Consider the following 14,702-nt stretch of genomic DNA (forward strand, 5'->3'; position numbering starts at 1 on the left):
TTTTTTCGATCTATCTAACGAATCGATTTATATTCGTAATGGGAAAGGGAGAAAAAAAAATAAATTGAAATAAAAGAGAGAGAGAGAGGTAGGTAGGGAGAGAAAATAAAAGCGAGACCTTGTTGTTACAAGTTGGGCCACATACATATTATACACAACACTCCCTTGAGGTGACTGGTTCTTTCTAAAAAAAAAAAAAAACCCGCAATCGCATAATCGGAAATAAAAAAATTATGTAAGACCAGAAAGAAAGAAAGAAAAAAAAAATGTTAATTTTTTTTTTTAAAAAGAAATTTACCCGAAGGATATTGGGAAAGAACAAAGCGAAAGAAAGAGAGAAAAAAAAAGCAACAAACAAACAAACGAACAAACAAACGTACTTACGTACGTACGTACGCCATTCATTTTTCCTTGCCTTTTTTTTTTTTTTTGTTAAATCTATAAGAATACGAGATGAATCTGTCGAATGATTGTCTTTTTTTTTTTTTTTTTCTAACACGTACCTTGCCAATACGTCATGACGATAATAATAATAATAATACCTTTCGTGTGATCGTGTAAATAAAAAAAAAAAAAAAAAAAAAAAGGAAAAAAAGAAAAGAAAATACAATTTTTTTTTTTTAATATTCAAGGTTAATTGTCTTCTGTAATTGCAATACGGCTTGAATAATTATTCTTTTTAATTGAGTCTTCTCTTTTTATTATTATTATTATCATCATCATCATCATCATCGTTTTTTTTCCCCGTTTTTCAAACCTTCGGGAATGACGTTCGGCGGTGCGAACGTTGACAACGTAATGTTAATTACCACCCGGGTGCAATATTATTACCGAATTTTGGAAAATTATTTGTTTGTTTTTGTAATTGTGCGTGTGTCCGTGCGTGCGTGCGTGCGCGAGTGCGTGAATGCGTGCGCGCGTTTTTTTTTTCTTCTAATGGTGCCCGGAAATGTTTAAAACGTTTAAAATAATGATTTCTTTCTTAAATCAAATGGCTTTACGTTGTAGAACTTTGGCGTTAATGCCTTGGCACCGGACATTTAATAATAATAATAATAAATTTTTTTCAACAAATAATCATATATATAATGACCATTTGTTTTCCCGCCTTTTTTTTGAAATTCAAATTTTTTTAACTGAAAACACTCGGCGATGAGATGCCCGAGTGCCCATCGAATTCATCGTTTTTTTTTTTTTTTTTTTTAATTAAATTATCATTATTGTTATTATTATTTATAATTTTGTTTTTTCTTTTTTCAGAAATTCGAGGAGAAGGTCCCCCCTCCCCTTGGGAAAGCAAAGCGAATGCTAACATGTTCGCAGATAAATCAGGGTTACTCACGCTCCACTACGGAAAGCATCACGTAACGCTTGTGGACGAAATCAAATTGTGGTTTTTAGACGAAAATTTCACGGACGTCGTCATCGTTTGCGACGATGACGATGACGAAGAAGAAGAGGAAGAAGAAGGTGGTAGTGGTGGTGGTACGACGAAAGAATCTGAAAGGACGAGAGAAGAAGAAAAAGAAGAAAATGAGGAAAAGGGTAAAATGAAAATTTCCACGTATTTCCGAGAATTTTTCCCTTTTTTCTTTTGCGATTCTCACCGTCACCAACTCTCTTAATCAGTTTCAGATTCTTCTCCCGATGAAAACGTTGAAAAGAAATCATCGGAAAACATAGTAGTAGTCGAAAACAAGAAGGATAAGAAAGAAGAAGACGAGGAAATGGACGATGATAAAAACAATGATGATGATGATGATAATACGAAAACGGTTCAAATCAAAAAAGAAGAAGGAGGAAAAGAAGAAGGAGATGAAGAAGGCGAAAAATTGGATAAGGAACCAAAGGAAAGCGAAGAAAAGGAGGAAAAGGAAGTAAAAGTAAAAGAAGAAATTAGTACAAATAAAACAGATTGTGATAAAGAAAGGGATCTCAATAGGAAGAAAGTTAAAAAGAGTAAAATATTACTTAAGGCTCACAGGTTGATATTGGCATCGTGTAGTCCTTTGATAAGGAAAATATTAGATAATAATATAACTCACAGTATAGACAATCTGACCATATATTTCCCAGGTAATTATAATCAAATTCATTTATTTATTTATTTATTTATTTGGGAGGGTGCACGTGCGGGGGGGTGGGTGGGGTAGCGTCCGCAACACAAACGCAATACATTTAAAGAGAGAGAGAAAGAGAGAAGTTTGCCGATTCGAAAACGAATCGTTATATATTACATTTAAAGTCGGAGAGGAAATTGAAATTATATGAAAGAATTTAGAAAGGACAGTCTTACTACTCGGTAAATAACTCAACAAACAACAACACACGGGTTGAAATTATATCATAAAAAAAAAAAAAAAAAAAATGGCCGGACAGGTATTTTTTTTTAGATACTTACTTTTATTATCACACATTTCTCGTCGTCGTCGTCGTCGTCGTGTGTCAGTTTTCATTAATGAAAGCATACAAATACATACGTGCAGGATATTATAACGATTGCGTCAGAAGTTGTGAGGAAATTTTCTCTCTCTCTCTCTCTCTCTCTCTCTTTCTTTCGTTTCGTCGTCGTCTTTTCTTTTCTTTCTTTTCTTTTTTTGGCGAGTCTTCACTTCATATTCGAACGAAATTGCCATGGGAAACGGGGGGAGGGGGCCTATGTTGTTACGTACGTGCCTACCTCCTTCCTTGCTTGACTACCTACCTACCTACCTACCTGCCTACCTGCCCAACTAACTACCCGCCTACCTTTCTTTCTTTCTTTCCTACGGTAGATAAATTAGTGTTAATTATTTTTTTTTCTTTCTCTCTCTCTCTTTATCTTTCTCTCTTTCTCTCTCTTCGCTATTGCTCGGATTTTCACGCTCCGGCTACAATCCAGACCTCCAATTTTAATTATTTATTTTATTTTATTTTATTTATTAATTTTTATCGAGAGCAATTTCACGGTTTGTTTTTTTTGTTGTGTTCGTCTCGACCGACGACGATCGATAAATTTTCTTTTTTTTTTTTTTAATTAATTTATTAATTTAAAAAATGACTGATATGAAAAAAAAAGCAGAAGAAAAAGATGAAGAGGAAGAAGAAGGAGAAAAAAAAACAAATGTCATGACATCAGTCGCGTTGATCTTGTTTAAATTATTATTATTATTATTATTTCCTCGACCGAGAGAAGAGCCCATACAAGTATACATAAAAAAATTTTAAAGGGCACAAATTAATAATTTTAAACATTAAAAAAAAAAAAAAGTAGTAGTGGTAATAATAATAATAATTAACAAATGTAATGATGGGTGTATGTTGTTATGAGTTGAAAAAAAAAATTCGTTCGACCTCGCAATAATTTCGTTCGTTCGCATATTTTTATTATTATTATTATTATTATTTGTGATAATATTAATATTAATAATAATAATTATCATTATCGTTATTAATAAGTGTGGGGAAAAAAAGAAAAGAGAAAAAATTAGTTTTGCAAAATTCGCATTGGGCAACACATTTTATCTTTCTGTATTTTACTTATATTATATAATTATTCTGTTTTTGTTTGTATTGAAACGACGATTTCACAATCGATGGTGTGAAAAAAAAAAAAAAAAATGAAATGAAAGGAAAGGAAGAAAGAAAGAGTGAAAGAAAATGGCGGTTGTTGTTGTTGTTGTAGTTATCGAAATTCAAAGGAAACTATTTTAAAAAGAAAAAAAAAATTAATTAGCAACGAGTCGTTAATATATATAGAGTTTCGAAATTTTGAAATTTTGTACGGGACGGTACGGGGAGATAGGTACACGACGAATCGGGTACCTATTCTTTGTCTACAGGTGGTACAGGAAGGGAACAGGAGAAGAAGATGAAAAAAGATTTACGGACGGACAAACGCGAATTATTTGACAAATGAAGGTTCGCACCAAAATCCACACAAGGACAATTCAAAGTGCAATTAAAAATTTTTTCCTCTTTTTTTTTTTAATATTATTATTATTATTATTATTATTATTATTATTTATTTTTTTTTTTTTACTGTCCAAGCTTTAATTTTTATGTATATATATATGTGTGTGTGTGAGTGTGTGTAATTAAAATGACGGTAATAAAAAAAAAAAAAAAAAGATTTTGTCTCTCATCATGAGAGATTGAACACAAACATTTAAAACGAGAGGAAGATTCTGCATGAATTTAATAACATTTAAATGTTTATAATCCTGATTACAGGAAAAAAGAAAAAAAAAAAAAAAAAAAAAAGACGACGACGGTAATAAAATTACCAACATTTACATTTTACGCGTGTAAATTTTTTTTTTTTTTTTTTCCACGTTATTATCATTATTATTATTTTCAGGTATTAAAGCCTCGTCGATGCGGCACTTATTAAATTTCCTTTACACGGGTCAAACTTGTTTAAAGGAAGTCGAAATAAAAGAACTCAGAGAATTGATAAAATTATTAGATATAAAAACGGATATTTGGGACGAGACTCCCCAATGTGCTCCCTTCCTGGGAAATACGGGAACTCAAGTTCCCTTTAACAACAACAAGGATTACGGCGATTCGACAACAAGTACAAATGATATGATGGGAGTGTCAGATGATAAAATTCAATCGGAATCCGTTAATTTGTCAAAAGACATTGTTTTGTCGATAGATCGTAGGCAGAAATATGTACAAAATAATGTAGTATTATCCGATGGTAACGAGAGTAGACGGGGGTATATAAACGGGTTACACGGATCCCACGGTTCGGGGAGCGATGGATTCGAATATGGTGGCGGAGGAAGTAGCGAAGAAGATAAACATTTTAACGCGGCGGACGATAATAATTCGGTTAATTGCGCAGGTGAGTCGTGGTGGTGGTGGTGTTGGTGCGTCCTTCGACGAAAGGGAAAGAGAAGAAATCTGATTCAATTGTTTTATTTGCAGAAGAATTAAGTATAAAAGTCGACGTCGATGAAAATTCGTTAGACGATGACGACGACGGCGAGGTCGACGACGATGAAGATGACGCGGCGGAAAGAAGCGGCGGAGAATTACATATATCACCCAACGAAGAAGATTCTAGAAGTCCCGAATCCCCGTCGAACGTGGGAACGTCTAGAAAACAAATACTAACGAGGAGAAGTAGTTTAAACCCAGTGAATTTAACGGTTGAAAAAAATGGTCGAAGGAATTCGATTGATGAGAAAAACGTAGATCAGGATCAAGACTACGAAAAGGTAATTTTTCCTTTTCTTTCGACGACCCGAACAAAAGGAGCAGTTTTCCCACCCACCCCCCGGTCAGAGGTTTATTTTCGAGATGGGTAGAATTCGATTTCTTATTCTATTTACAGCCGAGTTGCATACAGAGGAGAGTTTTAAACAGTAACTTGTATAAAAATCACATGCCCATATCGGAAAAGTTAGCATCACAATTTATGAAAGCAACGCAAGCACCATCACTATTGATAAATCATCACAAGCGGAAAATAAGCGAGTTGGAACCGGATGATTATCCGACGGATAGAACCGCGTACGAGAACAACAGGCTCGACGATTACAACAACAGATACGAACCGGAAGATGGAGGAAAAATTCATCCGGCTCACTATCTGAACAAAAGCCTTTCTGCGTACGACGACAAAACTCTGGATTACATAAACAAGAAAAAATACGACGAGGAAAACGAAACGGACGACGAATTCACGGGAGTCACGCGAATACCTCAAAACATTCCGGAATCGTACCTGGTGACGCCGCATAGGAAAAGACGACCGGGATTTCACAACAGTCCGAATCAAAGCATACCATTCGTACCTTTTTATTTTTCCAGGGATTTTCCATTGCAAGGTAATGTATATCGATCGATCGATGGATCGATCGATAGGTCGACTGCTATTCGATTATAAAAAATTTTTTTTACAATCGTAGGGAACGTGAGAATAAAAGATGAAAACAGGTCGCCGAACGAACGTGAAAAATCACCCAACGATTTTCATTTGGTTAAAGAATCGTTAGAAAATCCATGGACGTCCTACGCCGCTCTACGTCATTCATACAATTCAGGTACGAGAGCGAGTGGGGAAATTGGGAAAGAGAGAGAGAGAGGGAAATAAAAAATTTTAAAATTTTTTTTCTTTTTTTTTTTAGGTCGAGGTTTCGATGGAAGGTCGGGAAGCGGCGGTTTGACCCTGGTCGATTCATCTCGTAAGGATCCCGCTCTACTACAAGTAAACAATCCGAACGACGTCCAAGAAACGAAAGCGAGAAGTTCATCGTCTCCCGTGCAGGGAACGAACACGTCGAAAATCCAACAGCTCCGGGAATACAAATGCGAATATTGTGGAAAACAATTTGGAATGTCGTGGAATTTAAAAACTCATTTGAGAGTGCACACGGGAGAAAAACCTTTTGCTTGCCGGTTGTGCGTGGCCATGTTTAAACAGAAAGCGCATTTGTTAAAGCATTTGTGTTCCGTGCACAGGAACGTTATTTCGGAGGGTAGTGGAAAATTCAATTGTTGTTTCTGTCCGGTTAGTTTTGAAAATTTACAAGAGTTGATAAGGCATTTAAGCGGACCCCATAACAATTTACTATTGAGTAAAAATTTACACGATTAATATATATATATATATATATATATATATATATATATATATATATATATATATATATATATGCATACCACCTAAATCGATGGCATAAAACAAAAAAAAAAATCGACGGGAGAAACATGAAAAAAAAACTTTTCTTTCTTCTTCTTTCGTCATTACTATCATTATTATCATCATTATTATTATTATTATTAATTTGTCGTCGTCGTCGTCGTCGTGCATTCCTTGCAGTTTTTTTTAAAAACACGCGAAATCGTTATAAAAGTCAAAACAAAGCAAAAAGTGGGCCTTTTAAAATTTATCATTATTATTATTATTATTAACTGCAGGAAAAATCATTTAAAAAAAAAAATAGTTGTAGTAGTAATATTATTAGTGGTAGTAGTAGAATTAGTAGTAATATTAGTAATAATAGTAATAATAATAATAATAATAGCACTTAAGTTTAAAATTTAAAAAAACAAAAAAAAATGAAAAAAAAAAAATGAGATTCTGTGATAAATATATATTTATATATATATGTAATAATAATAATTGGTTAAAACGCGAGCACGCACACAAACACGCACACACACACACACATGTACGCACACGTAGCGCACACGCACACACACGCAGAGAGAGGAAGACAAAATAAATAAAAGAAAAGAAAGATGAGGAAAAAAATTTAAAAAAAAATTTGCACGTATCGCACGCGGTTAATGAGAAAAAAAAGGGGGGGTATTTTATCCCCTCGCCATCCATTTTTTTTATGACGTAATCATCGACGTCATCAATTACCTTATTACGTGTAATAATACTTTTTTTTTTTTTTTTTTTTGGAAAACAACCCAGTGATTCAGTCTCCTTAATAATTTATATATAAAAAAAAATTTTTTTAAAATTTCGTTGTTTGAAGTAAATTTTGAAAATGTCCTCCCTCCTCCTTCACCCGTTGACGGGGAGGAGGGGGAGAAGAAGGGGAGGGAAGGGAGTGGGTGGAGGGGGGTGGAGAAAAAGAGGAAAAATATAAAGAAAAAAAATAATAATAATTTTTTTTTTTTTTTGTTAAATTCGTTGTCGAATCGAATCGTCATTTTTTGAATCGCTGCATTTAAATAATAATAATAATAATAATAATAATAATAATGATGATGATGATGATAATATTTTTGTTTTGTTTTTTATTGTTATCACATTATTTGAATAAGGAGTCGTCATTTAAATTTTTTTCATGTTTTTTTTTGTTTTTTTTTTTCGAATTGTATTTTTTTCTTCCACTGAATTTACTTATTAGTTCAATGTTAGATCTGAAATTGTTTTTCTTTTCATAATTTATTTATTATTATTTAAACTCGCGACATCACGGATGTAAATAATAATAATAATAATAATAATAATAATAATAAAACAAAACAAAAGTAAAAAATTTAATTGTAATAAATGATATGACGTATTAAATGCGTTCAACCTTTAGAGAGAGAGAGAGGAAAAGGATGCGCATGTATAAATTTTTTTTTGTTTTAAAAAAAAACGAATTTCGACACGATTTTATCGTGTCACTTACGTGTGTAATTTTTCTTCTTACACGACTGTCGAGTTTCCTCCCCTTTTACACCCAAATTAAAAAAAAAAAAATCAATTAATCGTTTTGAAAATAATGATAGTAACGATAATAAATGAGAAAAAAAAAATTTATAAATGCGTGTAAACATCCTATTCGTTTGTTTGTTTGTTTGCTTGTCTGTTTGTTTGCTTGTTTGTTTTTTAATTGTATCCGAGTGCCTTACAAAAAAAAACGAAAAAGTGCATTTAATGATTAACGAGTGTGCCTTCATACTCATTGTGGTTTAGAAAAAAATTGCTCAATTACGTACCTTAAATTTTTACCACGAATTATTATCATTATTATCATCAATTCACAATATACGACAATAATAATAATAATCGATTGTAATTAAAATATCGCATCACAATAATACCGGGTAGAATATTATTAATAATGATAATGATGATGAGAATAACTCGTGCGTTTTTCTTAAATCAGAAAGAAAAATTCGTAATAATAATAATAATAATAATAATAATAATTTTTTAAAGTAAATATGTTTCTTAATGTTTCTTTATTAATTTTTTTTAAAATAATGATGATGATGATGATGTTTGCAATGATAACAATAAAACATTAGTAATAATAATAATAATAATAATAATAATAATAATAATTTGTAAATGAAATAAAAAATAATTTTTTTTTTTTTACAAGGATTTCGTCAATGTCGTCGTCATCATTTAAAAGAGTGGGCCAAATTTTTTTCGTTGTTGTTTTATTATTATTATTATTACTACTATCATCATCATCATTATTTAAATAAAATAACAAATAAAAAAAAACGTTTACACGTGTTGCACATTTGAGAGAATTTAATTTATTTAACGAAAATTGTTTTAAAATAAATAAAAGAGAGAGAGAGAGAGGAAAGAGAAAAAGGAAAAGAGGAAGGAAGGAAAATATTATTACTCCTTTGTTATTAATTATCATTATCATTATTATTTTTATTATTATTAATAATAATTATTTTTCAAGGTAGAGTTTTTTTAAAGTGTTGCTTTAACGATATTATTATTATTATTATTATTATTATTACGTATTGAATTACGACGTGTATTACGTCGACGACGGTGATTATTCCAGTTGATTTTTTATTTTTTTTTCGAATTGAATTCGTGCTGAAAAAATAATGATAATGATAATAATAATAATTATTAAGTAATAAAATTTATTAATTGTAATAATAATAATAATAATGATGATGATGATAATAATAATAATAATTTGTATTGTAATGATGTGCGAAAACAATTTTTTTTTTCTGTCGGTTGTCAAATCAATAATTTTTCATCAGAAGGTTAGGTTTTCATTTTTCTGCTTTAATGATAATGATAATAATAATAATAATAATGATGATAATAATAATGATTGAAAAATTATTTAAATAATTTATTTTTTTTATTTAAAAACTTTTGAGGAAAGAAAAACGAAAACGTCATCATAACGGGTCTTGATAATAAATTTTTTATTAATTCTACTATCATTATTATTATTATTATTATTATTATTATTATTATTATTATTATTATTATTATCATAAATTATTAATTAATAATTGTAATTGTTACATAAAATTTATTTTAAAAAAAATAAGTAAAAAGAAAAAGTTTGTGTAAAAATCATTTTTCATTTATGATAATGATCGTTTATTTTTTTTTGTGGGGGGAGGGAAGGAGGGAGGGATTTTCTTCTAATAAACGTAATGTAAAAAAGAAAAGGGAGTGGAATGTATATATGCGTATGTGTGTGTGCGTGTGCGTGTGTCTGTAGAATAATTTAAAAAAAAAAAAAAATGAAAAACGGGTCAATTAATAAAAGTGCGACAATAATATAGTATTTGTATTTATATATATGTATGTATATTCACGCAAAAATTTTTTTTTTTTTTTTTTTTTTGTAATGATAATGATGATAACGACGATGGTGATGACGATGATGATGACGATGATGATGATGGTAACACATGAATGAAATTCATAAAAAAAAATTAATTAATTAATTATTATTATTAATATCATTTCCGTCGTCGTCGTCGTTATTTTTATTACGTTTGAAGCTGTGAATGTATTTTATATTATTATTATTATTTGTGAAAAAAAGAATAGTCGTGCGATTAGAATGTGTGTGAGTGTGAAAAACAGAATAATAGTAGTAGTTGTATAGGAGAAGCCATAGCATAAATTAAAATAATAATAATAATAATTTTTTTAAAAATATTTTTGTCGGTTCATGACTTAAAAAAATTGATTTTATTATCATTATTATTATTATTATTATTATATTAAAAAAATTTTGTTGTGTTGTATAAAAAAAAAAAAGAAGCCCAATGTAAGATTATGCGATTTGTTTTTTTATTATCATTATCATTATCATTATTAATAATTTCGTTTTATTTAGTTAAAAATAATATAAATTTAGTTAAGTGTAAAAAGAAGAAAATTTTTTGTATAAGTTTTTTTGTGAAGTTGTAGTTGTTGGACAATTAGTTTTTCCGATCGTTTGTTTTTTCCCATAAATTTTTTTTTTTTTTCTAGAATTTTCGATCGTCGTGTGTGTGTGTGTGTGGAAAAATCAGTTTGAGACGAAAAAAAGTTTAAAGGGAAAATACTTAAAATAAAGAAAAAAAAATTTTTTTTCATTTCACTTCACTTCACTTATAACGATACTTATTGCAGGGCATTTATTAATAATAATAATAATAATAATAATAATAATAATAATTTTTAAACGTTAAAAGTGATGAAGTGGAAGTGGAAGAAGACAAATATTTTCTTGGATTTATCTTTTTTTTTTTTTTTTTTTTTTTTTTTTCTATTTTATTGTAATTTGATATTAAAAAAATTTTATTAATTATTTTTTTGTATACATACATAAGTGGATACATAGATAGATAGATTTTATAATTGTTAACCTCTTTGAGTTTTCTTTCTTTCTTTTTTGTTTCACTTCAATAGGAGGAAGAAAGATGGATAGAAAAGTTGGTGTTTAGGAGAAAGATGGACGATGGTTTTTGAAGGTACAAAACAGCAAAAAAAAAAAAACAAATTGAATTTCTATTTAAAAAAATTTATTAATAAATAATTTTTTCTATTGTAGATTCGACAAAGAAGTGTGTTGTGTACGTGCGTGAGTGCGCGCGTACGTTACTAATCTCTACTAAACCAAAATCAATAAATAAATAAATAAATAATAAATAATTTAAGGATTTTTTTATTTAGGATTTTTTTCTAGGTTTACTACTTTTTCGGAAACTTTTTGAACGGATGATGATGATTCGCCATCATCTTGTTTGAGTGGTTCCAAATAAACGGTTTCGACTTTTGGAGCGGTTTCTACTTGATGAACAACCGGAAATTGCGTGGATTCTGCATTTAAAGTGTGTACAACGACGGGTTTGTATTTGTGTTCGACGTTATCCAATTGTTGGACGAGGGTTTGTTGTTCTACTTGTCCCTGTTTAACATTAACTGGATCTTGAACTTGTTGTTCGACTCTCGTCGTCGATGGTTCCTTAACGGAAGTAGTAACATCGGCTCTTACCGAATTGTCGTTTGTTTCTTTTTTCTGCCATCATCATGAAAAAGAAAAGAATGAATTTTTTTTTTTTTTTTTTCGTATGGAAGGACACGAAATAAGGTATTAAACTTTTAAGAAAAAAAAAAAACTTTACTTGTTTTTCGTTGACTTCGTCTTCCGGTGTATCAACTGGAGGTTCGGCTGTTAACGGTTCGCTAAACAAACAATCGTTTTGATCGGTTTTAACGAAAAATGTTCTGCTTATTTTGTATTTATCTAAAATGCCGTAGGCGGTTTGAAGTGTTTTACCGGGTGCAAGTCTTTCACGGGTCATGACCCAAGCATTTTCTACAAAAAAAAAAAAATTTTTTTTGAAAATTTTTCATGTTTTTTTTTAAATTTCGAAATTTTTTACAAATTTTACGTACGAGTATTTAAAGGTCCCAATGAACTGCAAGACCAAACAACCGAATAATTATCATAATCGGTATCGAGTACCGAATATTGAGTATCAACAGGTACTGGAAGTGTGTTGTATTTGACTGATATTTTTCCTTCACCTCCTTTACCGATATTTTGTACGACACCATCGAGTACTCGTCTTATTCCGGTTCTTAATAAAAAAAACACACAAACACACATTTTATTCGTTTTCTCTTTCAATATTAATAATAATAATAATAATAATAATAATTAACTTACAATCTGTTTGTTATTTCGTTGGATACTCTAAATTTACCATCGGAACCTTTTGTATAATTACTTCTCACGCATCTACTTCCGGCTTCCAAAACTGTAAAATATCTTTCGGCTTCGTACCAAACACCTTGATACTATAATTTAACAATAATTTTTATCACGTCGACAACAACAAAAACGACATTTTTAATTATTTTTTTGTTTTACTCACTCTATCCAAATCGAAATCGGCCATCGGTGAATAATCTGGACCCCATCCAAAACCTGGAACCTGTGCTAGAGTACATGTTAGAAATGTTGCAATCAATAATAAAAGTTTTTTCATTTTGAAACGATTTAAAAAAAAAAAAAAAAAAACGGTAAATTTGTGATTGATTTTATCCCCGAATATGTTTTTTCGAAAAGTTTTTCTAAAAGAGCAACACGCACGCGCACGCACAAACGAGCAAACAAACGAAATTTTTTTTTTTTTTAGTAAATATCCAACATAAATCAAATTTTGTCGATGAAAAAAAATTCATATAAAATATACAAAAAAAAAAAAAAAAAATTTATTTAAAAAACTACTCACCTGAGATTTAAAAGAATAATAATAATAATAATAATATCGAAATAAATAAATAAAAATTATAATAATAATAATATTATAAATAAAATTGGGGATCTCAGAAATAAAGGCGCATCTATACGGCAAGGAAGACTCTTATATAGATGGCCTAAAACGGTTCAAGTTCACGGTTTTGTATTTCTCCAGTAGTTTATCCATAGATAAGTTAAACATGGGCGTAATGATTTATTGCGTTTAAATATTAACTGGATATGGTTATAAATCTCGATGGTTCAAAACAAGACCCAGAGGGGGTCATTCTTAGAAAAAAAAAAAAAAAAAAAAAGAAAACAAATAGGGCCGGATGCCATCATCAACCAGAATGATTCTTCTAGAAAGAAAAGAAAAGAAGACAGAAAAAAAATGACGAAAATTTTTTTTTCGGGTTCGAACCTAAGGTATCGTCGTTTAAAAAAAAAAAAAAAAAAAATTCTTTTCTAAGGAAAATGACGTTTTTCCTTAAACAATTCTAGGATTATGTGAGACATTTTGAAAAAATTTTCTCCTCATTATTATTATTATTATTATTATTATTATTATTATTATTATTATTAATAATAAATACGTAAAAAATAAACTTTAATAAGATTTAATTTTATTTAAAATAATAATAATAATTATTATTATTATGATGAGTAGAATAAACATTTTAATAAAAAAATTAACGACGTTATGTAGTATGAGAAAATTATTTGAGTTTGTTGTTGTTATTGTTGTTTTTCTTTAAAATCTCGGAAAAGCGGAAATGGAAATTTTTTTTTCGCATCACTTCCTGTCTTCCTTTTGTTAAAAAAGAGGAAAAAATTTAAACGACGCGAACGGGTTTATGGGATTTTTAATTGATAGAAAAAAAAAAGTTGAAAATATTTTTATTAAGTTAGTTTAGATGAATAGAACAAGTTGATTGTAGTGTTTGCAACAAACAACAACAACAACAACAACCACAATCATAATAACAATAAGTTTTTAAAAGTCAATGAAACCATAAAAAATAAATTTTTTATATGTCAGTCATTAACATGAGTTTTTCTTTTTTGTTTGTTTGTTTGTGACAAGAAGTAGGCGGTTCCATCAACCGCATTCCGTTGTCGTTTCATTCTGGATAAATAATAATAATAATAATAATAATCGTTTAATCATTCCATAAATACTATTTTTTTTCCAGGAGTATCGAATTAAAAAATTGAAAATTTTATTAAATTAAACGCTGGAAAAAATTCATTAAAAAAATTTTAAAGTTTGAAGCGATTAACGGATTTTTTTAAAAAATTTATTAACGATAAATCGATAAATATTTAATCAAATTCGAGTCTCGAAAAATTTCGATAATATAAATATCTAATGAGAATAATAATAATAATAATAATAATAATAATAATAATAATAATATAAAATTGATACTATCTATATGAAATTTCTTAATGTTGTTGTTGTTGTTGTTTTTGTTAAAATTCAAAAAAACTTTCTTAATGTGTGTTTGTGTTTGTTTGTGTTTGTTGTTGTTGTTGTTGTTGTTATTGGCTTTTGGCTTGCAAATAAGTATTACAAATAAGTAGATGTAGGACGACGTATTTGATTTTTTTTTTTTTTTTTAACGTGATTTCATAAAAAAATAACAATATATAAAATTAATAATGATATTGAAATATGTTTAATAATAATAATAATAAACTAGTCACGTTTGTAAAAAATTTATTTATTTA

General features: G+C 29.2%; 2 protein-coding genes across 2 annotated transcripts; one reads left to right on the top strand and one right to left on the bottom strand.

Annotated features, from left to right (window-relative positions):
* Positions 1-1,313: 1,313 nt before the first annotated feature.
* Positions 1,314-6,592, top strand: Phum_PHUM427690 (ken, putative; the record flags this gene model as incomplete). Its single annotated transcript, XM_002429268.1, has 7 exons — positions 1,314-1,427; positions 1,947-2,076; positions 4,340-4,645; positions 4,885-5,252; positions 5,639-5,859; positions 5,932-6,050; positions 6,129-6,592. The coding sequence occupies 7 exons, from the start codon at positions 1,314-1,316 to the stop codon at positions 6,590-6,592; spliced, it is 1,722 nt and encodes a 573-aa protein (XP_002429313.1).
* A 4,795-nt stretch (positions 6,593-11,387) lies between these two features.
* On the bottom strand, positions 11,388-12,717 carry Phum_PHUM427700 (Apolipoprotein D precursor, putative; the record flags this gene model as incomplete). The annotated part of the gene is made up of 5 exons (XM_002429269.1): positions 11,388-11,741; positions 11,848-12,041; positions 12,122-12,306; positions 12,396-12,526; positions 12,604-12,717. The coding sequence occupies 5 exons, from the start codon at positions 12,715-12,717 to the stop codon at positions 11,388-11,390; spliced, it is 978 nt and encodes a 325-aa protein (XP_002429314.1).
* Positions 12,718-14,702: the final 1,985 nt, after the last annotated feature.

The sequence above is a fragment of the Pediculus humanus genome, genomic scaffold (genome assembly GCF_000006295.1).
Source record: "Pediculus humanus corporis 1103172108195 genomic scaffold, whole genome shotgun sequence".
Classification (NCBI taxonomy): domain Eukaryota; kingdom Metazoa; phylum Arthropoda; class Insecta; order Psocodea; family Pediculidae; genus Pediculus; species Pediculus humanus.